This window comes from Gadus chalcogrammus, chromosome 6 (genome assembly GCF_026213295.1).
Source record: "Gadus chalcogrammus isolate NIFS_2021 chromosome 6, NIFS_Gcha_1.0, whole genome shotgun sequence".
Taxonomy (NCBI): domain Eukaryota; kingdom Metazoa; phylum Chordata; class Actinopteri; order Gadiformes; family Gadidae; genus Gadus; species Gadus chalcogrammus.
Window position 1 is genome coordinate 25,280,875 of NC_079417.1, and position 26,162 is coordinate 25,307,036.

The 26,162-nt window shown below is 45.8% G+C and overlaps 1 protein-coding gene across 1 annotated transcript in view; it reads left to right on the top strand.

The window, feature by feature from the left end:
- The window catches only part of gle1 (GLE1 RNA export mediator), a 46,779-nt gene that overhangs the window by 7,042 nt on the left and 13,575 nt on the right, over positions 1-26,162 (top strand). The window contains exons 6-12 of the mRNA XM_056591572.1: positions 4,733-4,972; positions 5,915-6,137; positions 14,169-14,281; positions 14,625-14,837; positions 16,207-16,397; positions 17,858-17,987; positions 18,689-18,793. Coding sequence (XP_056447547.1) covers positions 4,733-4,972; positions 5,915-6,137; positions 14,169-14,281; positions 14,625-14,837; positions 16,207-16,397; positions 17,858-17,987; positions 18,689-18,793 — 1,215 coding nt within the window. The remainder of the gene's footprint in view (positions 1-4,732; positions 4,973-5,914; positions 6,138-14,168; positions 14,282-14,624; positions 14,838-16,206; positions 16,398-17,857; positions 17,988-18,688; positions 18,794-26,162) is intronic.

The following is a 26,162-nucleotide window of genomic DNA, read 5'->3' on the forward strand; positions in this document are numbered from 1 at the left end:
CCTCTTTGCACAATCTCTCTAAATCATCCAGCGACCTGGGTCCTCTCTTCTGCACTCTCCCCTTCAGCTCAACCCACAGGTTTTCAATGGGGTTGAGGTCTGGGGACTGAGATGACCAATGGAGGAGCTTGATTCTGTGTCTGGTGAACCATTTCTGGGTAGATTTGGCCGTATGTTTAGGGTCATTATCTTGCTGAAAGACCCAGTGATGACCCATCGTCAACTTTCGGGGAGAGGCCACCAGAATTTGATTTAAAATATCCTGGTATTTCAACGCGTTCATGATGCCATGCACCCTAAGGTTCCCAGGGCCTTTGGAAGAGAAACAGCCCCACAGCATCACCAATCCTCCCCCATACTTCACAGTGGGCATGAGGTGCTTTTCTGCATGCTCATCTTTTGTGTTCCGCCAGACCCACTAAAGGTGCGGACACACCAAAAGCGTTACCCGCGTACCACGCGTATAAAATCGGCAATTTTTCCATAGGGAAGCATTGGTTTACGCGCGTATGAGGCGCGTACATGCGTTACATGTGTATAAGCAACATTTTACTCGCGTTACGGTGCGGCCACACCAAACGCGTTACTCGCGTTGGATAACGCGAGTAAGGCGGCTGCATGCTTCAGCGTTGGTGTTACGTTGTTGCGCAAAATTTACTCAAAGCAATTCATGCTCCCTTTTAGGTTGCGCGTTTTGCGCGTGTTGCCAAGCAATTTACCGCCAGAACAGTAGGTGGAGTAATATGTGGAGTAAAGTTTTTCGTTGAAGACGACCTCGAGAATGACGTCTTTGTCTGTGGGAGTCGTTGGTTTGTTTATGTGCCAAAGTTTGATGATCTCCTTTCGCGAGTCATCCGATATCTTCCCGACTCTCACCGAAACCGGCCCTTGTCAGGGAGCAGCTGGCAGATTATTTTTTGTCAGATGCTGGCGTGTTTCCCCACCAGTACAATGTGCTACAATTGGGTATGCGCACTGACCAATAAATATATATACATTGGTCACTTGGAAGCATGACTTTTGATTCATTAGTTATCATGTTACACAAGTTACCTAATTTGGTTTACGTCAAACTCATTAATTCATATCCATATAAAATGTTTATACAACAGCTACTGCCTTGACAGATGAATGAATTAAGTGTAGGCCTATAGCCAAAGGCTTTAAGCTATAGCGCATAATGTCCACATAAATTATATGGTAGGCAGCATTATTAGAGAAAAGGGGTTTATTTATCAAATACAGAAAATAGTCCCACCATACACGCACACATTTTTCATTCACTACACACTCACGCTTTCAAATTTCATTCACTCAAAGAGGCTACTGAACTTATGTTTCACACAGAACATGAACACTTATGTTTCACATAGAACGTGAACACAAAACATTACGTAATTAATTCAAATAGGCTAACACTAAAACAAATAAGGCCAGTAGGCCTAATAGAACGAATATCGGGTGACAAGATCATTAAAATGGCTCACAATCCCGCATCAGCTGTTTGATGTCGCGCATCAAAATAGCACTTTGCCCCTGTGGAAGGGTTCGCATAAAGGGTTCGCATAATTATGTGCCAGATCGGGTGGTAGGTGGCGGTATGAAAACAGGAAATGTGATACTCCAGACAGGAAGTAGTAACCAGACGAGCAGACCAATCACAGCCTTGCAGGCTGCGCGGCTCGCGTAAAAGCTTACGTAAAAAATTACGCAAGTCTAGAAAAATCGCCCGACGCACGCAAGACGTGAGAAGTCGCGCAAGGGGTGCGCAAGGGCGCGCAAGGGCCTCTTGCGCTTGCGCTTACGCTTACGTAACTGAGCATAAATCGGCCTTAACGCGTTTGGTGTGGCCGTACCGTTAGGGGCTGTGAGGCGCGAATATATACGCGCGTACGCGAGGAGTTCAAAAAATTGAACTTTTTGCGCTCATACGCGTGATACTTAGCCGCAATAGCCAATCAGCGTGGAGCTTGTCCCGACGTCACTGGCAGAGAGTAGTGTCGCTTGCACAGAAGCATACGGCCGACATTTTTCTTTATTCTGGGTGGAAATAGTAACATAGTTACGCCATTAAATGCGTTTATGGAAACATTTCTAGCGAGAAATGTGCATTTTACTTTCATAATGTTCGCTCGGTGAATGTGAAGGATGTTTGGTTTGATAGTTACGACGAAGAGTGAACGCTCAGTTCACTTGCATGGACAGAGTCTCTGATTGCTAAGCAACCTCAATGTCTTGGCGGACTATTTCTCTGCTGATCAACACTACGAATGCTGGAAACACACCAGACACACCATGTGAAGTTATTTAACCCGATTATTGTTATTTATATCCGAGATTATTTAATCTAACCCGATCCAAGCTCTATCATCCACCCAAACACGGCGGCGTTTGGGTTTCCTTCCTCGGACTCCTAAATCCAGCGCAGCCACAGGCTGGGGGGGGGGGAGTTTTGGGCGGTCTCATCTACGCGCGTATGCGTACGCGCGTATCTGACCATTTTTGACACAAAATGGTCAAGCAACATTTTAGCTGCGTTACGGTGCGGCCACACCAAACGCGTTACTCGCGTTAGGGGCGTCAAAATTCGGCATTTTTGCATAGGGAACCATTGGTATAGGCGCGTAGACGCGTTACATGCGATGAAGCGTCAAGTTAGGGGCGTTACGCGCGTCAGACGCACGTAATTACGCACGTAAACGCAGTAACGCGCCCAACGCGCCAACGCCCGGAGTTCAGAAATCTGAACTTTCAACGCTCCAACGCGTGGCCGCGATAGCCAATCAGCGTTGAGCTCCATCACCCAAACACGGCAGCGTTTGGGGTTCCTACCTCGGACTCCAGCGCAGCCACGGCCGACAACTATCTTTATTCTGGGTGGAAATAGTAACATAGTTACGCCATTAAATGCGTTTATGGAAACATTTTTAGCGAGAAATGTGCATTTTACTTTCATAATGTTCGCTCGGTGAATGTGAAGGCTGTTTGGTTTGATAGTTATGACGAAGAGGGAACGCTCCGTTCACTTGCATGAACATGGACTCATCTAGCTGCGTTGGCGCGTTGACGCGTTGGAAGCGTTGAACCGAGTAACCACCCCACAATGATCAAGCGTCAGGTTAGGCGCGTTACTCGCGTTATCCAACGCGAGTAACGCGTTTGGTGTGGCCGCACCGTTACGCGCGTACATGGTACGCGAGGTACGCGCTTGGTGTGTTGGCACCTTTATGGTGCGGCCACACCAACCGCGTTACTCGCGTTGGACAACGCGAGTACCGCGCCTAACCTGACGCTTGACCAGTGTGTGGTGGTTCAACGCTCCAACGCGTCAACGCAGCTAGATGAGTCCATTGTCCATGCAAGTGAACGGAGCGTTCCCTCTTCGTCATAACTATCAAACCAAACATCCTTCACATTCACTGAGCGAACATTATGAAAGTAAAATGCACATTTCTCGCTAGAAATGTTTCCATAAACGCATTTAATGGCGTAACTATGTTACTATTTCCACCCAGAATAAAGATGTCGGCCGTATGCTTCTGTGCAAGCTCAGTACTCTCTGCCAGTGACTTCGGGTCAAGCTCCACGCTGATTGGCTACCGCGGCTAAGCGTCACGCGTTGGAGCGTTGAAAGTTCAATTTTCTGAAATCCGGGCGTTGGTGCGTTGGGCGCGTTACTGCGTTTACGTGCGTAATTACGTGCAACTGCCGCGCCTACCGCCCCCAACGCAACGCTTCAACGCTTCAACGCGTGTACCGCGCCTAGACCAATGGTTCCCTATGCAAAAATGCCGATTTTCAACGCCCCTAACGCGAGCAGCGCGGTTGGTGTGGCCGTACCTTTAGAGTGTTTGTTGCCAAAAAGCTCTATCTCTGTCTCATCTGACCAAAGCACACGGTCCCAGTTGAAGGTCATGTACCGCTTAGCGAACTCCAGGCGTTTGCGCTTATGATTTTGAGTGAGAAAAGGTTTTTTCCGTGCATGCCTCCCAAACAGCCTGTTGGCATGTAGATAGCGCCTGATGGTTGTTTTGGATACTTTGTGACCCCAAGATGCTACCATTCCTTGCAATTCTGTGAGCTTTGGAGATTTTTTTATTTCTATTACCATCCTCCTCACTGTGCCTGGTGGCAACATGAACTTGCGTTCTCGTCCAGGCTTGTTTACCACTGTTCCAGTTGTTTTAAACTTCTTGACGATTCCTCTGACAGTAGATATGGGCAGGTATAGGCGAGTGGATATTTTCTTGTAGTCATTGCCTGATTTGTGAAGGTCGACACACATCTGCCTTACTTGAACGGTGTGTTCCTTTGTCTTTCCCATGTTGAAGAGAAATGGCTTCTGTGGCATGTCATAATTATACCCCAGGGAATCAGGAAGTTATGAACTTTGTAAACTACTGCAGAAATGACAGAAATACTTTAGTTACATTTGTTTCCTAGGAATTGTTAGGGGTGCCAATAATTGTGAACAGGTGATTTTATGAAGAATAATTATTTCTTAGTCAGCGATTTTTTTTTTTCAGTTAAAATTCACTTGAGTCGAAGGTTACATTTTTCTAAAATTTTCAGTGTGAGAGTATGCTTCTGCAATAAAAATATAATTTATTTTAAGGCTTTTAAACACATCTTAACCAGGTGTGCCAATAATTATGGAGGGCGCTGTATGTTACTGGTGGAATAAATGATCAATAGAGTAGATCAATCCAATAAAGTTGATCTTGAACCTCAGATTCTGAACCTGCGCCTGCGAGAGGCGGAGCAGCAGCGTGTGCGGGAGGCGGGGCTGGAACGTCAGCGGCTGGAGGATGGACGGGATAGGCTGAGGAACCTCAACTCCATCCAGGAAGAGATCCTCCAACTCAACCAGCTGCTGGAGGCCGGCCCGGCCCCCGATGACATCACTGTCTACATAACCCGCGGAAACCAGCTGTGCTCCCAGGTGTCCGAGGTGGTGCGGACGACCGCAGAGGTGAGGTCATCGCCGGATCTGGTCCCTGACATATGGGCTGCATTCATATAGTCCTATATAAGCTCAGACATTATTGGTTCGGCTCTCGGTGCTCGAGAAATTAAGTAGTTATATTTATTTATTCTTTCTACTTAAACGTCATCTTGCACATTATATCTCACCAACTCCACTTCTATTATGCGGGATTTAAATGAATAATACGAACAACGGTTATTGATTTGAAGTAACCATTACCCCACTGATTGTTTTTGCTATTTGCATACATTAATTAAATTTGGAATGCTTTAAAATTATTAATACCGTGCAGTAAAAATACTGTTGAGAAAACCTTTTTCGTGTTCAATCTCTTCGATCTGAAACAAAGGAATAACATATTTATTGTTATTAAACTGTCCTTTATCAGCAAAATGTTCTTGGATGTTTTTTAATTGTATATAATGCTGGATAGTTTAATGAATGATGATTCATCATATTTTATCATACATTTTCTGAGTAAAATCGATCGCGTTCCGTCAAAAAGAACCGATAAGTGTACCGTTAAAGTACCGGATGAATAAGCAGTATCGATAAGAGTAAAAGCACCGATAAAATGGTAACGTTACCCATCCTCGGCCCCCCAAGTTGATACGGTGAACCACTGAGCTTCTTGTCATTTGACTATTGGAACAGCAGAATGGATATCAAGTAAAGATCTGAAGGGTTAACCGGAAGCCTAAGGGTGCACTCACACTCAAATTAGAGATCTAGCCTTTGAACCAGGTGGATGTGCAGGCTCATGTCTTATTTGCTCTGGCATTTACGTCTGGCCCCCCTCCGGTTTAGAGAGAATTCAAACGTGGCTAACTCCTGGGGGTGTGGCTGTGTGTAGGGGCGTGGCTAACTCCTGGGGGTGTGGCTGTGTGTAGGGGCGTGGCTAACTCCTGGGGGTGTGGCTTTGTTTAGGGGGCGTTCCCCAGCGTGGAGGACATGGCGGTAGCAGAGCGGGCTCTGCAGGTGATGCGAGCGTTGATCAGAGAGAGGCAGGAGGCGGCGACCAAGGCCCAGGAGAGGAAGAGGATGGATGAGGAAGAGGTGGAGGAGAGGAGGAAGCAGGTGGAGCTCGAGGTGAAAGTGGAGGAGCAGAAGAAAGCTGCACAGTCTGCTAAAGAGAAGGCGAAGAAAAAAGGTGAGTGAGTGCATGTAGACTATGTAATACAGGTTATACTTACTTAAAGGTCCCATGACATGAAAATCTCACTTTGTGAGGTTTTCTAACATAAATATGAGTTCCCCTAGCCTGCCTATGGTCCCCCAGTGGCTAAAACTTGCGTTTGGTGTAAAACTAGCACTAGCTGTTCTGCTCGCCTTTGAAAAAACGGAGGCTCAAGCGCGCTGATTTGGAATGTCTGTATTCATGACGTCATCAGGAATCTCAGCTCCTCCCCTTACTCTGCCTGGCCCGCCCAGAGACGTTGGCCCGCCAATGACACTCGACCGTGCAAGCGCACATGTGTGTGTGTGAATACACACACTGTAACGCAAGTGTTTCTTGTCGGTTCTTTGACGTGTCTTGTATTTCCACAACGAGACTGTCGTGGGGGTTATCTGAGCCATGGTTGAGAAGGAATTGGGGGAAAGGAACTTTGGTTTGACTCGCTGAAGTACATGAAATGCGACATGCCGCCGGTTGCCGCGAGGCACCATCGCCCGGCAGCGGGCAGCCGGCAGCAGGCAGCGCGCGGTTCAGTCGACTTCAGGTTGATGTGAAAGTGGAAGAACCAGAGACGTCGCAGAACCTGACAAAGTCGTTTGTGATTCATAATATCGTCTGGAGGCGCACACAATATGTTATATGATATAGATATCTATGTATTATATGATATTATTTAGATATAGAGCTCCAGGACTGTAACGCAAGTGTTGTACACTTCCTTGTTATTTGGATAACCGTTCTGCTGTTGGTGTGATGGCGCATAACACGTCGGACTCTCGTCTCTGGTATTTCTACAACGAGACTCGTATTGGGGGTTATCTCAGCCAAGGTTGAGAATGAATTGGGGGGAATGAACTTTGGCTTTGACTCCCTCAAGAACATGAACCACGACAAGGAGGAGAAAGGGATCTTTGCCGGGCAGCGCTTATGCACGCGCCTCCGGCGATGGTCCCTCAGCGGGGCTCAGGTGGGAGACATTCGCCGCCAACAATCCCTTTCTCCCCCATGTTGTGGTTCATGTTCTTGAGGGAGTCAAAGCCAATGTTCCTTCCCCCCAATTAATTCTCAACCTTGGCTGAGATAACCCCCAATACGAGTCTCGTTGTAGAAATACCAGAGACGAGAGTCCGACGTGTTATGCGCCATCACACCAACAGCAGAACGGTTATCCAAATAACAAGGAAGTGTACAGCACTTGCGTTACAGTCCTGGAGCTCTATATCTAAATAATATCATATAATACATAGATAGGCCTATCTATATCATATAACATAATGTGTGCGCCTCCAGACGATATTATGAATCACAAACGACTTTGTCGGGTTCTGCGACGTCTCTGGTTCTTCCACTTTCACATCAACCTGAAGTCGACTGAACCGCGCGCTGTCTGCTGCCGGCTGCCCGCTGCCGGGCGATGGTGCCTCGCGGCAACCGGCGGCATGTCGCAGTTCATGTACTTCAGCGAGTCAAACCAAAGTTCCTTTCCCCCAATTCCTTCTCAACCATGGCTCAGATAACCCCCACGACAGTCTCGTTGTGGAAATACAAGACACGTCAAAGAACCGACAAGAAACACTTGCGTTACAGTGTGTGTATTCACATTGATGTGGACGTTGAAGAACCAGGAACGTCGGAGAACCCAACGCGGTCGTTTGAGATTCATAATATCGGCTCACACAGCTTTTGGCCGTGATAATATATATTATATGATATAGATATCTGTGTATGCTATATGATAATTTAGATATAGAGCTCCAGGACTCCCGTGTGTTCTAGAATATTTACAGAACACGGCTAAAGGCTGTGTGCGCCTCGCCATTGCGATACATCCACTGTAAACAGAGCGCACGGTACCGTGGCTGCAAGCTGCTCAGGGCCACACCCCCACCCTCCTCCTTGACACGCCCACCGAAACAGCGCATTTGGGGGAAGCTCAATGTGCGACTGGCTCGGAGTGGCTGTAACTCTGCACCACGGCTGAATTTCGGGAACGTCTTTGAATACTGTGTTAGTTGCCCACTAATACCTATATTAAAGAATACATAAAATAGCATGTCATGGGACCTTTAACAAAGACTATAATACAGAATAAACAGACTTAACATGGACTGCATATAATAAAGGTTAAACTGACTTGACGTAGACTTTAAATAATACAGAATAAACAGACTTAACATAGACTGTATATGATGCAGGTTTAACTGACTTAACATGGACTGTATATAATAGTTTAAACTACTGTAAAAATAAAATATTTTTATTTTTACAAATGTTTACACTTAAACGTCTGCATTTCCAGTGAAAGTATTTTATTTTTTTTTATTTTTTATTAACCTTTATTTTTCCAGGAATATTCTCATTGAGATTCAAAATCTCTTTTTCAAGAGAGTCCTGGCCAAGAAGGCAGCATACAAACATTTAAAGTTTCACATTAAAAACAACAAAAATTTCACACTAAAAACAAGACACAAAACACAATAAAAAGTCACAAAGCATCAATCTAATTGGCAGTAAGTCAGTGTTCAGTTTGTGGTTAAATAGTCCTTGATCCTGCTTTTGTAATTGTTCAGGGTGATTCGGGATTCCAGTTTAAGGTGTTCCTGTAGCTTACACCATGATGACGGGGCAAAAGATTTAAAAGCACTTTCACCAAACGTAGTGCGAGTCCGAGGAACGTTATACATAATCAAACTGCTAGACCGAGTGATACGAGCACTGTTTGTTTTAGGAACCATTAGAGAACACAAATACGGAGGCAGATCGTGCAAAATTGCCTTATAAAGAAACATATACCAGTGTTCCATCCTACGGGTGTATAAGGAAGACAGACCAACTTTCTCATACAATTTACAATGGTGTGTTCGGAAGCCAGAGTTTGAGACAAACCGTAATGCTGCATGGTACACAGAATCTAGCATTTTCAGAGATGATGAATTTGCATGCATATATAAAATATCACCATAGTCAATAACAGATAAAAGAACGGCTTGGACAATTTTCTTCCTGGCACCAAAAGAAAAACAACATTTATTTCTATACAAGAAACCCAGTTTAATTCTTAGCTTTTTAGTAAGACACTCAATGTGATGTTTGAAAGAGAGATTTTCTTCTAGAAAAGAGCCCAGGTATTTGTAGGTTGCGACTCGCTCTATCACTTTGTTGTTTAGAGCAGTGGTTTTCAAACTGTGGGGCGCGCCCCCCCTGGGGGGCGCCAGAGTTCTTCAGGGGGGGCGCGACGTGAGAAAAAAGAAAAAAGAAAAAAACCCTGAAAGACGATGATTCAAATCATCAGTCGTACTTCAACTGTAGAAGTAACATAACTAAATCAATTTTCAACCGTTTATCTTCGTGCAAACCATTTAACAAATCTACACGTTTGTATCTTCAATAATATCTAAACAGAATTTCGATATCATTTAAAATGTCTTCAGAATCACAGTTTTAGTTTCATACCGCTTCGTTTTCAGATGTTTTCATTGAAGACGTCAGCCCATTCTGATACACCTACTTCTAGACATCGTAACTCATTCCTTTTTCAACCGTTTACCATCATTCAAACCATTAAACAAATCTACACACTTGTATCTTCAATACTATATAAACGGAATTTTGATAGCATTTATACTTTTTTCAGAATCACAGTTTTAGTTTCAAACCGGCGTCGTTTTCAGTTGCTTATAATAATTTAGGTCACCATAGCAACGCCGGTAAACAAACCCCGCCGAATAGTCGAATCTCTGGACTGAAAAGGCAGACCTGATTCGACTCAGAAAATTCAGAGTCGGGGACCCTGAATGAATTTGTAAACTGGCAGTTTACACAGATGTTCAAATGTATTTAAAAAAGGTTAAGCTAAAACATGCTTAGATAAAGTTGTTAATTTGTGTTGTTTAAAAACGCAAAAAGATGTTGTAATGTTTCAGAAATATGTTTAAAAGATATGTTAAAAAAATTGTTTCAAATGTTTCAAAAATATGTTCCAAATGTTTTAAAATTATGATCGGAGATGTTTGAAATGTGTAAAATAATTAAAATAGCTTTCAAAACACAGGTATTTAGAAAAAAAAATTGGGGGGGGGGGGGGCTCAGCTGAATTTTTTTCTCTGAGGGGGGGCTCACTCTCTCACACTTTGAAAACCCCTGGTTTAGAGTAACAATCTGGTTGTCATCCATATCGGATGTTTTATTACTTCTTGTAAAGCAGATCATTTTGCTTTTGTCAATATTTAGTACAAGTCTTAATCCTTGTAGGTTTTGCTGAACAACATTAAAAGCCGATTGGAGGTCCTTAGTTGCACTTGCTAAGGATGAAGCAGAGCTATACATAATGGTGTCATCTGCGTAAAAATGGAATTTTGTATTTGTAACATTGCAACACAAATTATTAATATAAACTATAAATAAAATAGGACCCAAAATGGATCCTTGCGGGACACCATAGTGTATATTCTTACAGCTAGACGATAAACCGTCAGCTTGGACACTTTGTGTTCTATCACTCAGATAGTTCTCAAACCATTTAACTGATTTTGAGGAAAATCCTATGTTCACTAGCTTTTGTAATAAAACAGAGTGGTCGACTGTGTCAAAAGCCTTTGATAAGTCTAAGAATAGTGCAGCACAGTGTTCTTTCTCATCAATTGCTGTTATTATGTCATTTAGAACCTTCATTGTAGCAGTGACAGTACCATGTTTCTTTCTAAACCCGGATTGCAGATCATTTAGAATACAATTTTTCGATAGAAACTCCTTTAACTGATTACTAATAAGTCCTTCCAAAATCTTGCCAAGCACTGAAAGTTTGGATATAGGCCTATAATTGTTAGGGTTTGCTGGATCACCACCCTTCAGCAATGGAACAACGTTGGCTGCCTTCCAAATTTTCGGAATTTGACAATTTTCTATAGTCAGGTTAAAAATGTGGGTTAATGGTCCAGCAATAATCTCAGCAGCATTCTGCAACAAATGTGGATCTAATCCATCAGGGCCAGCCGATTTTTTAGTGTATCTTTTTCAGAGCATCACGTACTTCATTAATTGTAATGGGAGTAACATTAAAGTCAAAAGGGAGCTTTTGCTCGGAGTAAGAGGAGTTTTGTGCCGTTTTAAGTGGCATTTCCTTCTCAAACAGCTTATCTGAGGCGATAAAATGCTGATTTAGAATAGATAACATCTTTGTTTTGTCTGTAATGATTTCATTTTCCACCCGAATTTCCTTTGGTAACACACTGTCACTTGTGCTTGATGACATGGACTTAAAAACCTTCCAGAATTTAGATGTATTTTTCATGTCAGACATTTCTTTAATATAGTAGTCTGATTTAGCTTTACGTATCAAGGACATACATTTATTCCTCAGATGTCGAAAATGAATCCAATCAGACTGACTTTTGGATTTTCTTGCAGTTGCCCAAGCTAGATTTCGCTCATGAATTTTATCAGAAAGGTGATCAGTGAACCATGGATTGACACGGCCTTTAACCTTGTATTTTCTAAGAGGAGCGTGCTTATTTGTAATGTCTAGGAAAAGTGATTTAAAGTAAGACAAAGCCATATCAGGGTCGGGCATCAGACCAACTTTTACCCAGTCACATAAATAAAGATCATGTAAAAAGGCTTGCTCACAAAAAGATTTAAAATTCATTTTGGTTATGATACATGGTTTTACTTTTGGAAGCTTCATGTCTCTCACTGCAGCAATTACACAGTGGTCACTGATGTCATTTGCAAATACAGCAGTGGCTTTGTATTTGAGAGGACAGTTTGTCAGAAACAGGTCAATAAGCGATGACTTTTCAGGGTGTTTAGGGTTAGGCCTTGTCGCAGATTCTATCATTTGTGTCAAGTGTGCATCATCACAAAAACATTTAAAAGGATCAGAGACCGGAGACAACCAGTCCCAGTTCAGATCTCCTATGAAAACCAGTTCATTGTGTTTAACATTAGCCAAGGACTCTGATATTGAGGTTAATGTATCTATTAATGCAGACTGTCTATAACATCCCACTATTGTCATAACACAACCTTTAGTAAATTCAACTTTCAACACATGTAATTCATATTGTTTAGGAACTGACTTTGATATAAGAACTGTTGTCTGAAATGTATTTTTTGTATAGATTGCCACTCCTCCACCTTTAGCGCGGCGATCTGCACGAAAGAGGTTATACCCATCCAGATTTACATGACTGGAATAGATCTACTCAGCCATGTCTCTGATACAACCATAATGTCAGCATTTGTAGAATTTGCCCAAATTTTAACCATGTCCATTTTTGGCAATAGGCTTCTCACGTTCATATGGATAAAACCAATACCAGTTCTATCTAAAAAGTCTGCAGGGGTCTGTAAACACATTGTGGTAGTGGCAGGCCCTGGATTAGGCTGCACATTCCCTGATAATAGTAACAGAAGCATGATGACACACCTAAGTGTGTGTCTGTCATTTTTTGTGTTTTTTGTAATATCAGATCTGTTCAAGAAGACAGGCCAAGAGTTTTCGGATGGGATGAAATAGTCATTTAACAGGAGGAGGCTTAATAGATGCTTAAAGTTTGCTTGTTTAAGGATAGGGCATACACAAGATACCAAGCACCCCTGGGAGCCTGTCAGCTCCTGTGCACTGGTCACCTTTGATTTATCTAGCAAGTACACTGTATGCAAAGACACACTCTCACAACTTTTCCCAATTCTTTCATGTTCACACACAGGTATAAAGAACAAGGCCAGGAGGGCAAACATTTTACCTGACATGGTTAGTATATGTCACAGTACTTGAGATGGGTTGCAGATTGTAGGCCTGGAGATTTTAGCAGTGCTGCTTTGGGGTCTTGAGATGATAGTAGGCTGGATGCTAGCAGGTCATGCAGGTGGCTGGAGGCTGGATGCTAGCAGGTCAGCCAGGTGGCTGGAAGCTGGATGCTAGCAGGTCATGCAGGTAGCTGGATGCCAGCAGGCCAAGCAGGTCAGCCAGGTGGCTGGATGCTAGCAGGTCATGCAGGTAGCTGGATGTTAGCAGGTCATGCAGGTAGCTGGATGCTAGCAGGCCATGCAGGTAGCTGGATGCTAGCAGGCAGGTAGCTGGATGCTAGCAGGTCATGCAGGTGGCTGGAGGCTGGATGCTAGCAGGTCAGCCAGGTGGCTGGGTGCTGGATGCTAGCAGGTCATGCAGGTAGCTGGATGCCAGCAGGCCAAGCAGGTGGCTGGAGGCTGGATGCTAGCAGGTCATGCAGGTAGCTGGATGCCAGCAGGCCAGGCAGGTAGCTGGATGCTAGCAGGCCAGGCAGGTGGCTGGAGGCTGGATGCTAGCAGGTCAAGCAAGTGGCTGGAGGCTGGATGCTAGCAGGTCAAGCAAGTGGCTGGAGGCTGGATGCTAGCAGGTCATGCAGGTAGCTGGATGCTAGCAGGTCATGCAGGTAGCTGGATGCTAGCAGGCCAGGCAGGTGGCTGGATGCTAGTGTGCCAGGCAGATGGCTGGATGCTAGCAGGTCAGGCAGGTGGCTTGAAGGTAGATGTATCCACGTAGTCCGTATTAGATTCAAAATTGTTTCATTTAAAGTCCAGTGTGCTCAGTAGTAGTTGATGCAGAAAAAAATTACGCCAAATCAGACATAGAAGCAAAAAAAAACTGAGACAGACAGACAAACACGCATGCAACCTAGGGTGCTGCCATCTTGGATTGTTCCATACTGGTTAAACATGAAAAACCCAAACTAGTGCCTTGGTATTTTCATGGTAGAGGGTTTGTGAGTAAGGCGAATAAAGGTAATTTTACATCAGCCACATAACGAATAAAGGGCATTGCGTCAACTATTTACATCAGTTACGACACAAATATGGATTTTCCTCTTGCCTTTTAATTTAACTCTCTGCTAACTAACTTTCTGCGTGTGTGGTGTGCGCGTGTGTTCTAAAATCTTCAACCCAATCCCAAGGATAGCAGCCTAGACTCCAGTGTCTCGCCCTCGTTCTTAGGGTTTCCTCTGTGTGTGTTTTGGTGAGCAGGACTGCAGAACAGTGCTGAAGATGCTACGTTGCAATGGTACCGAGAGCTCCAGGACGCCGCCTCCCAGACCCTTTCTTCCCTACAGTCGCTCAACACCGCCACGGACACCCAGGTGAGACTGGCTGACCAATCACAGACCAGGCTTCTCTTTACTCGCATGCCAGTGACCTGTCAACTCGGGCTTGGGGAAAGAAACTGGAATGTGGGCATCGTGATTAGTTGCTTCCACAATACTTGCACAGTCAGGTCGACCCATAGCTCTCTAGATTATTGCTCTGGTTATACTCATAGGTTGATGTAAAAAAGTTAATAATCACGCAAAATCACAAAAAATGAAAAGATAATTGCAATGCATACTGTACGTGCGTAACTGTAAGTTCAGGATGGGTTTAGTTGTCAACAGAGGTCTCCTGTCGTTGTGTAGTAGCTGTGTGGTAACCGAGATCTCTACCTAGACCAAGAGGCTGAGGATGGAGCTCCAGAAAGCCGCCACCACTCCCGTCAGCCAGATCTCCAGTGTCTCTGGCTCCCAGCTCCGAGAGGTCCTGGACAAACTGGACAAGCTGCTGTCGGGACGGACAGTGGTGACCGGCGGGAGGTCCGCCTCCACCTCCCAGCATGCAAAGGGGCTGGCGTTCGTCTGTTACAAATTGGCCGAAAAGTTTCAGGTGGGAACGGGATGACGTCCTGTTAAGTCCTGTTTAAAGGTCCAATGGCATGAAAATGTCACTTTATGAGGTTTTCTTACATTGAAATTAGTTCTCCTAGCCTGCTTATGGTCCCCCAGTGGCTGGAAATAATGTTATGTATAAAACAAGCACTAGGTATTCTGCTCCGCCTTTGAAAAATGAAAGCTCAGACGCTCCGATTTCGAGTTTGGCCCCATATGTCGTCATAAGGAGCCAGGTTACCTCCCCTTTCTATGCCTTGCCCGCCCGGAGAATTTGGCCCACCAATGAGACAATGAGCTACGGCCGTGCGAGCGCCACATGTGAGCGCCACCGGGCCCGGTAGCTGGGCTCAGGTGCGAGAGACAATCCCAGTCAACAATCGCGGGAAACAATCCCTTTGTCTTCCATGGCAGCACCAGAGCAGAGATAACCCCCACTTCGTGTCTCGTTGTGGAAGTACCGGGAGTCCGCAAACGGCAACAATCCCTTTCTCCTCCATGTCGCCCCTCAGTCTGTACTCCGGATTGACGTGGAAGAACCAGAGACGTCAGAGAACCCGACGCAGTCGTTTGAGATTCATAATATCATCCACCGTCGCACACAGCTTTTGGGCGTGATAATATATATTATAATATTTAGATATCTTTTTATTATATTATTTAGATATAGAGCTCCAGGACTCCCGCCGGAGCACCCGGAGCGTTCTAGAGAATTTACAGAACACGGCCAAAAGCTGTGTGCGCCTCCAGATGATTAAATCCGAGCCATTGCGGTAGGAAACTGTAAATGATACAGATACGGTGGCCACAAGCTGCTCAGGACCACACCCCCACCCTCCACCTTGACCCGCCTCCAAAAAAAGGCACGTTTTTGGAAAGCTCATTATGGGACTGGCTCCTAGTGGCTGTAATTCTGCACCACGGCAGAATTTCTTGAACATCTTCAAGTACTGTATTAGGGGCCCACTAACACCTATATAAAAGCATCCATGAAGTAGCATGCCATGGGTCCTTTAAGCCATGGATGTGAGTGTGTTTCAGAACTACCATTTCCAATTGCCTCATTCAGAGGTTACTCTCGAATGCCATAGCATGTCGATTTACTTTTAAGGAATTTAGCAGACACTTTTATCCAAAGCGACTTACATTAAATACGTTTGTCAGAAGAAGGAGAAACAACAACCTATCACTGCCGGTACAGTAAGGATGTTCCTAGAACCAAGTGCAAAGCACTAACAAGTGCTAGGTTAACCTATTCCCTGTATGCAACAATTACATGTAGGTGTAGCGGAGTTGGTATTTCAGTATAAACTTTAGTTAATCCTGTGTTTCCTATACTGCTTTCTGCTCCTTCTCCCTCCGGGTAGAAACAAGGGGAGGAGGAGGTGGCATCCCACCACGAGGCCGCCTTCCCCATCGCCGTGGTGGCCTCGGGGGTGTGGGAGAGACACCCCCAGGTGGGGGAACTCATCCTGGCCCACCTCCACAGGAAGTGCCCCTACTCCGTCCCTCACTACCCGCCCATGACAGAGGGCACCTCCCTAGAAGAGTACCAGAGGTACAGTGATACTTCTACTACTATAACAGTACTATCTATAGGGTTTCCCCTCCATGCAGCCAGCTGTGAAGCAGTGCCGCCGCTGGATTGGTAGCAACTGTGATCACTCCGACTATTGGAACCCTAAACGCTGTTTTTTGGAATTATCAACATACAGGTGCCTTTCAATACATTTGAATATTGTGGAAAATGTACATAAAAAGTGAACCTCATATATTTTATAGATTCATTACACCAAAGTGTAATATTTCCAGACTTTATTTGCATTAATCTTCATGAATATGGATTACAGATCATGAAATCCAATATTCAGTAAATTAGAATATTGTGAAAAAGTTCAATATCGTAGACTCAAGGTGTCACACTCTTATCAGCTAATTACCTCAAAATAGTAATTCTTATGGTTTCTCATTCTGGTTCAGTAGACTAAACCATCATCATAGGGAAGGCTGCTGACTTGACAGTTGTCCAGAAGATAGTCATTGACAGCCTCCACAAGGGATTATTGAATTATTTAAATTAATAAACTTTTCCACAATATTCTAAATCATTGAGATGCACCTAGAAAAAAAAAAGGGATAAAATCCTACGTTCTTTCCATTTTCCCCCCAAAACTCTATGAAGGTTTCAATCTGCTGCGGGCGTTCTTTTCGTGACGTCAGATTACCGTTCGTTCTTCGGACACTTATAGTATAACACCAAAGTGTGTGGAGGTTGAAGCTCCGTCTGAACAGAGATGCATTTAATTCCCGTATCCGAGGCCAAGGCTTACGGACACATATAGTATAACACTACGGTGTGTGGCGCATTTCATATACAATATCGATTATTACAATAGGGTTACACCACGACGGTGCTAAATAAGTATCATAAAGTTGTCGTAACCTGGGTGATAACACCCTCTCTTTCCTAAAACTCTCAGCCAAAAACACATTTTTTTAGATCAGTGTTCTGGATCTGAAACAGTGGGCTCAGTTGGCTTTTTCATTTGGTAGGACAGAAGCAACAGTATTATGAAATCCAGACGACGGGAGGGCTTCAAATTGCAGACGGAAAACGTGCGGCAACATTAATGCCGAAAATATACTCGCGCACATACCGTAGTGTGCTAGCATGCTATTGGTTTTCGTGTTATATCTACACACCATTGTATGGGACCATTAATGTTGAAATGCACCAGAGCCCTTCTAGGGTCATGCATCTAGCAACACACATCAACATATTGCACCACACACACATCAGCACTGCTGCTGGTTACCTTGTACCATACCCAGATACTACTGTATATGGGTGATAGTTCTTTCTTAATATCCAGTATGTAAATGGTCATGTTAATATTGTTCTGGTACATTATGGTTTGGTACAGGATGCTAAAATGCAGTATTATGCTTCTTAATTACCAGGGTCCTTTGTTAATAGTAATGTTATGGTATTGTTAATATGAATGTTATTTTAAATAGGATCCTGGGCTACCGGGTGGATGACTCTGGGGTCGAGGGTCAGGACAGCTTCCTGAAGAGGATGTCGGGGATGATCCGCCTCTACGCCGCCATCATCCAGCTGAGGTGGCCCTACGGCGCCAAACCTGGGGTAGGCTGAACCACGGCTGTGCTAGCAGTAGAACCAGTGTTCCTGTTAGTACCAGGGTTACAGCAGTAGAACCAGGTCCCCACTGTTAGTACCAGGTCAGTAGCAGTAGAACCAGGTCCCCACTGTTAGTACCAGGTCAGTAGCAGTAGAACCAGGGCTATCCTTTTAGTACCAGGTCAGTAGCAGTAGAACCAGGCCATCCTGTTAGTACCAGGTCAGTAGCAGTAGAACCAGGCCATCCTGTTAGTACCAGGGTTCTTGTAGTTGTGCTGACCCTCTTTATTATCACCATAACTGTTCTCAGCTTTGTTGTAGTATTCTGACAGCATTATTATAATGGAGGTTCTAGGAGTATAACCAGGTTTCTGACAGCATTACTATAATGGAGGTTCTAGCAGTAGAAGCAGAGTTCTGACAGCATTATTATAATGGAGGTTCTAGCAGTAGAAGCAGGGTTCTGACAGTTTTATTATAGTGGAGGTTCTAACAGTAGAACCAGGGTTGTAACTATGAATATAACGGGGGTTCTAGCAGTAGATGCAGGGTTCTATCACTAGTATTATAACAGACGTTCTAGCAGTAGAAGCAGGGTTCTGACAGTATAATAACAGGTTCTAGCAGTAGAAGCGGGGTTCGAACTATTATTATAATGGAGGTTCTAGCAGTAGAAGCAGGGTTCTGACTGGTGTTTTGTTTTCCAGCCGGGTCCTCACGGGCTGAACCATGGCTGGCGCTGGCTGGCCCAGATGCTCAATATGGAGCCTCTGGCAGACGTCACAGCAACGCTGCTCTTCGACTTCCTGGAGGTCAGTAATACTAGATTATAATTTTGGGGCCGGTTTTATAATACGGAATTATAATGTTGAGAGCTGGGTTATAATCTGGAGGTTTGGATTATAATATTGGTTATAATCTGGAGGACTAGGTTATAATCTGGAGGACTGGGTTATATCTGGAGGACTGCATTATATCTGGAGGCCTGGATTCTAAATATGAGTTATAATCTGGATGACTGCGTTATAATCTGGAGATTTGGATTATAATCTAGAGGGCTGCGTTATAATCTTGAGGTTTGGATTATATTATCGGTTATAATCTGGTGGTGTGGATTATAATATCGGTTATAATCTGGAGGACTGCGTTATAATCTGGAGGTTTGGATTATAATATCGTTATAATCTGAAGGTGTGGATTATATCGATTATAATCTGGACGACTGGGTTATTATCTGGAATTTTCTTAACCTCTGCCTACTACTGACCTCTTAATTTCTACGTACCGCATGTGTAATGGCATGTTTTCCATCATACTATTCATAACCACGGTCATGAATTGTTCCAGAGCTGCCGGCATTTATACTGCCACATCAGGTTTAGGTGGACACAAAAGGACAGTATATCGGCTCTCAGGATATGAATACGCAAGACTGAATCTGCTCAGGGGAGTGAAGCTCTGGGAGGACCGCATACGCTCAGGTCATCGGCCGCCAAAAGTGGCATGTAGGGTCACTGAGTAGGGTCACTGAGAAGCGACGTGGATCTCTGCAAACCTTCAGTACAAAGACTTGGGATTTGGCCTGAACCCTGATGCAAACCACCTGGTAGTCGTGTTGTATTCTTTGGTGGGTATGTTCAAGTGTGTACACCAGGGATGGAAATTAACACCCGCCACCCGCCACACACCATTTGCTGGTGGATTTGTATGGTGGCGGGTGAATTGTGTCACTTCCCCCGCCACTGTGTCGGGTTATACTTTCCAGTCAGGTCAGATCAAATTTGCATCTTTAATACATTCGTCATATGGCGCTGCAGTTCTACAACCATTACTGTCAACATCCGGCCCCCTTCTTCCTCTACGCCTCTTTTGCTGAACTGCGACTGTCAACATCCGGGATAATATACCGGTAACAGGGTTCTCAAGTCTCACGCATGCGGGGTGAGACACACGCAATTCGGAAGAAGACGATGGGTGTGTCGAATAGACGTCGTCATCATCTTGCCGTCCCTCCCCGCTCTGTGATTGGTTCCCCATCTCAGGCGAAAATCGGATCCATGGAATCCAGGCTGCCTCGCAACGCGAAATGAAATTGCGCGCAAGGCAGCATGGCTATAGCCAGGCTATTTCGGAGGCGGGACACGTTCAGAATTCCATTCATAAATTAACAGACGTGACTGTGACGTGAATTGTCTGGCTGGCTGAAATTTGGGAGGGATTCTTGAGTGTCCATGGTAAGATTTGTGTAACCAACGAGAGAGAGGTATGATCAGTAAGCATGACGAAGGAGAAGTGTATGGAAGTAAATCTGTGCCATCGGATTTTGAAAATAAAAAGCCATTGAATTCTAAGCACTGAATATTTATGCATTGAAATAACGTACCTGGATTTGAATTTCAACGTAATCAACTTCCCCACGTTGAATTTTTTAACGTTGAATATTTGATTTTGAATTTTAAATATTGAAAAATAAATTCAAATCCAGATACGTTATTTCAATGCATAAATGCATTGAAATAACGTGCTTAGAGTTCAATGGCTTTTTATTTTCAAAATCCGATGGCACAGGTTTACTTCCATAGAAGTGACTCAAACATTTTGTGGTTGAGAGGGCATATCGGTTTCCACCATATAGGTTTCTACAGGACATACTGTCCAGTTTTCACTAAGCTACCTACTATAGCTCAATAAACTCCCCACTGGAAGGGTTTCAGGATAAGTACGGCGGATACAACTCGAGTAACTTTATGGACTTTTATTGCACTCACACAAACAATAATCACCCACGCACTACGTAGCCTGACTACCAAGTTACGCTAGCCTCTCAAGTTGAAATAACTGTTAGTTAGACAGATAAATAGATAGGTTGTAAACCTGCAACGAAAACACAAACACAAAACCCAGAATTAACCAATGAAATTATACAAACATTCCCGTGACATTAATTCTTGATTTCAGTTACTAGCATGCTAGTTTATAATCACTCACTGGCAAGGCGTACTAGTCCTGACCATCAATTGTATAAAATGCGACCTAAAGGCGTGGCCACCTGCGCACTGGGACTAATCGCGCATACACAGACACACAGTATGGAGATCAGGAAGGACAATAAACAAACCTGTAACCTGGTATAATTATAACATATATAAAATACAACATAAAATATGCCTGCATTTGGAATAAGGTGGTAAATGTTGGTACTTATTTCCTCAAATACCCTAGAACGTAATTATAACATCTATCACTTCCAATATATAATAAAGTAACAGTAACACTTACTGGGGAGTTCTACACCTCCCACTTGGCCTACTGATTCTAGAATCCAAGTAGGCCACCATAACCAAAACAGTTAAACTTCTAAGTTCTCCCCATGAACGAATGTCACAACATGAATAACCATAGGTTCAAGGTAGTCTCAATGCCCATAAACATCACATTGTCCTCGATTACATTATGACCTCCTTCACCGAAACACACCACCAGCCTCCGGGAGGATGGTAGTGGGGGGGTCTTGATCCTTCACCGAAACACACCTCCACGACCCGACCCAGCCTGAACTGGCCCCTTAGCGCGTTCTGGTCAGCCAACCACACCAGGTCTCCCGCTGCAACGTTTCTAGCAGGTGCGTGCCACTTCTGACAGATGTAGAGGCCCGGACCTGCCAGCTGGCTCCACCTCTTCCAGAACTTGTCGACCTCGATCTGGATTGCTCTGAGACGCACGACGGGGTAAGTAGGATACTCAAAGCCTCGGGAGTCCCCACTGGGTCCTGCGCGACCGAGGAGAAGAGAGTTGGGAGTGATGACTTCGATGGCCTCATCTTGTACCTGGGCTCTGGCACCAATTGGTCTCTCATTTGACAGGTTAGCAGCCAGGTACAGGAGGGTCTGGAACTCCAGCGCTGTCAGGTTACCTTCCTCGCCAACACTGCTTAACCCTCTCTTGAGTACACGGACAGCTGCCTCAGCTGCCCCATTCCGGTGGGGAGAGTCCGCCGGGTGAAGCACCCACATCCAGTCAGTTCCTACAGCTGCCGCCTTCTTCTGGACTTGATCTTTGTCGATGCTACTTAGGAACTCATACAACTCCTGTAATACTGGCCTGGCGCCCACAAAGTTGGTCCCTTGATCTGACCAGAGCTTTCTTGGGTGACCCCTGAGAGCCGTGAAGCGCTGGTATGCTTTCAGGAATCCTTCCGTCGACAGATCTTCCACAATGTCAGCATGTACTGCTCTCGAAGCCATACAGCTGAACACCACACCCCAGACTTTCATCTTTGTTCTTCGCCTTATAATATCTTTAACGACATAGGGGCCGAAAAGGTCCAACGTTGTAAATTCGAAGGGTGCAGCTGGTTCAGTTCGTTCGAGGGGGAGCTCACTCATCACCTGTTTGCACATTCTCGCTTTGGCCTTCCGACAGTGCATACAGGAGTCGATGACATTTCTGGCAATCCTTGGTCCCAGCACCACCCATGCTTTAGACCTCACCCGGAGGAGTGTGCCAGCAACACCTTCGTGGTTAGCTTCATGGGCCTCTCGTGTGAGAAGGGTGCTGATCCACGCATTGTAGGGGACCAGGGGCTCACCGGTCTCTCCCTGGGTAATGGCCTGGACTCTACCATGGCATTTCAGGAGTCCTGAGACTTCCTCCCTGCTGACAACGAGCCTGTTTAGCGTTGTCACAGGAAACGTAACTCCCTCCTGGGCGGCTAGGCACAGGTCTTGGAATGCAGCTTTGCGTTCCTTTACTGTCAGTACCGCCTCCCACTTTGCTGGCATAGAGGCCCTGCCTACACGGGCCAACCACTTCTTCACAGCTCTGCGGACATAACCGACTACTCCACAGAGCTTAGTCAGAGAACTGCACCTTCTTGGATCCACTTGGTCTATGAGCCTGGCTCCCCACAGCATCTCCGTTTCCTTGGTCTCAATTGAGGTCAATTTCATCCCATTTTCTGAGGATGCTGGAGCACCGCTCACTCCATCTGTGACTATTGGACCTTCACCAACAGGACTTGCAGGCTTCAACAACTTCTTGGCTTGAGCTCTGGTGAGGACTGCCGAAAAGGCCTTTCTCTGGAGTTTGCTCACCATCTCCCTAGCATCAGCTGCCACTTCTGAAGCGGACTTCATGGGCCAATCCTCCACTGGGCCAGACAGGAACATGGGACCTTTCTGCCACACAGTCCTCATCCAGCAGTTCAGGAGAGCACCCCCTCGTGACTAGATCAGCGATGTTGACCTCGCCTGGTATCCACCACCAGTCAGTTACGCGCCCAGCCTTCTGAATCTCTCCGACTCGGTTCGCGAAGAACGTCTGGAGTCCGTAGCTCTCTCTCTGGATGGCTCCCAGCACCGTTTGACTGTCAATGAAGTGGTACCACTTCTCCACATCCAATCGTCCATGCTTCGAAACGTATGTTTTTAGACGTGAGGCAAAGACAGCCCCACAGACCTCAGCCTCGACCGCGTCACCTTTCTGGTCGAGGGGGGTTAACTTGGCTTTTGACTCCACCAGCCGGGTGACCACACCATGGGACGTCTCCCATCGCAAGTACAGTACAGCACCATAGGACTCACAGCTCCCGTCAGAAAACGTGATACCCCAGGGTTTACCCCTCCAGTCGGAGGGCGTGAGGCTTCTGTGGAACTTGATGCTACTCAGACGAGCGTACTCCTTAAACAGTTCAATTGCTTTTCCTCTGAGCTCGTCAGACAGAGGTTCATCCCAGGTATCTTTGGTAAGCTTGCCAGCTTCCTGGAAGGCTCTTCTCACAAGAATCACTCCTTTCTGTTGCACAGGTGTTGCTAAACCGATCGGGTCATACAGTCCGGCGATCTGGCTCAGTAGAACACGACGAGTCAGTGGGTTTGGTGTCTTTGCTTCCACTTCTTCTTCAGTGAGGTCAACCTCAGTTCTCATCTTCTTCTTCCTTCTGGAGAAGTTGATGGAGACCATCACAAAGAGTTTGTCCTCTTGCACTAGGTAACCAACCCCCAGGGCTTTGTTATCTTCCTCCCTTAGCTGGTTGGTCAACACCAGAGTCACTGGCTTGGACCCTGTCCCGTCCCGCCTCCCACTCTGACCAGACCGGACCCAGGGCTTGAGGTAGAAGCCTCCTGCTTTCAGTATCTTCTCCACTCCCTTTAGGATCTTGTCTAGACAGTCAGGGTCATTGTGGGACGTAAGGAGGTCATCAACGTAGGAGTCTTCCTCAATGACTCTTTTTTTCCTCCTTCATATCAGAAAACTGGGGTAACTTCGCGGTCTCTCGCATTGCAACCTGCGCAATGCACCCCGCTGGTTTATCTCCCATGTTCACCCTCACGACAGCAAAATCCCCAATCTCATCTTCCGGTGAGTCTCTCCATAGGAACCGATGCACATGGACCTCTCGCTCCTCCAGCCATACCGAATTATACATCTTGGTGATGGCTGCATGTTCTCCTTCCCGGAATCTGAGGAGCACCCCTCTGTTAGGGTTTAGGACGTCTGGGCCTTTGAGCAAAATGCCATTCATGCTCATCCCTCTGAACTCCTGGCTGCTATTCCAGACGAGGCGCACCGGTGTAGTCACTGAGTGGGGGTTCGGTGCGGTTAGGTGGCTCACCCACCACACTGCACCATCCCAGCTGTCCATCACATCCTTAGTGAGCTTAACAGCAGCTCCCCTGTCTACCATCTCGTGCACTTGCCTCATGTAAGCTTCTTTCCACACGGGGTCTTTCATCAGCCGCTTCTCAGCCCTCAGGAACGTTGCTTCCACAGCCCTTCGGTTGTTGGGAAGAGAGGCTGGGTTTTCCTCCCAGGGGTACTTCGCATCCCAGTGTGGCTGGTCGCTGTGGATGTCACTCTCTCTGAAGGTTAGACCTGCCCTTATTATCTCCAGCTCTTTCTCGTCAACCAGGGTCATCTCCTTTCCTCCCGGTGGGCACTTTCCACAGCGACACCCTCCACAGGTAGGGTCACAGGCAGCACCGATGCTGTCCCATTTTAGCCACTCAAGGACCTCTTTATTGCATGCTGCTGTCATTCGAACTTCCATACTGCACCCTCGTTCCAAATGGCTTCCTGGCCTTCCAACGAAGTGTTCTTCAACTTTGACAGCTACCATCCTCATGGAGTGTGCAAAGTGCGTCTCCGACTGCCATGTGGTCACCACCACTTCTTCGAAGAGGTTAGGATGCACACCACTCACTGTCTTGCCTAGAGGACCGTCCCACAACACCAGGTCGCCGACCCATTGCAGTCTTTGTGGAGCAAATCGGCCTTCTCGAGCACTGATCAAAAGATCGATCTTCCCTGGGCAGGCCAGTTCTCCCGGTTCAGCTTCAGGGAAAAACTGCTCCAGCCGCTCCGAACTCACCACTCGATCCATTTTGGCGATGTCTTCCATCCCATAGCAGATCATCTCATGGAACCTCAAAGTTCCTCGTGAGGTCCACACCTTTATTGTTACGAGATACCTTTTTGTATCAACTCTCACCTTCATCGTGCCAACACCATACACGACAAGGGAGATTGGTTCACCGGTTAGCCCGAGTCTTTAAGCAGCTTGGTGCGTAATGTAATTAGTGTCAGAAGCGAGATCAATCAAGGCTCCAAGGCTGTCTCCTCTCTTTGCCGTGACAGGTAAGAGCATCATGAGGACTGGATGTTCTTTCAAGCCACTCTGTTCTATCGGATTCTTGCCAGAACACGCTCTCGACGTTGCCTTATTAGTACAGGCCCTGCGGACCGCCTCCAACTGGCGGGGAGTCAGTCTCAACTCGGCGAACACAGCCTCTTGCTCCTCTGTCGGACCACGAGGTCCCCTCTTTTCCTCTGCTTTGTTTTCTTCTTAGCAGCATCCTTCATTGTCGGTGCCTTATGGCAGAGGAAATAGTGGTGGTCTACCGGAATGTCGCCTATCTTACACGCCTCCTTACGACAGAGGAACCTTGGAGTGCAGGCACCATCGATCCCGTGAACATCCAGGCACTTTGTACATGCTTTTGCCTTCTTCACCTGAGCTTTCTTCTCCGCCAGACTGGCCTTCCTGAAAGCTTTACAACGAAACAGTTTACCTCCATGTTCTTCATCGCCACACACGGCACATGGTATCTGCTTGGAGTCTCTTTTGACTTCACTCGCTGTAGTCTTAGTGAACGACTTCTTTTCTCTCCACCTGTCACCTGA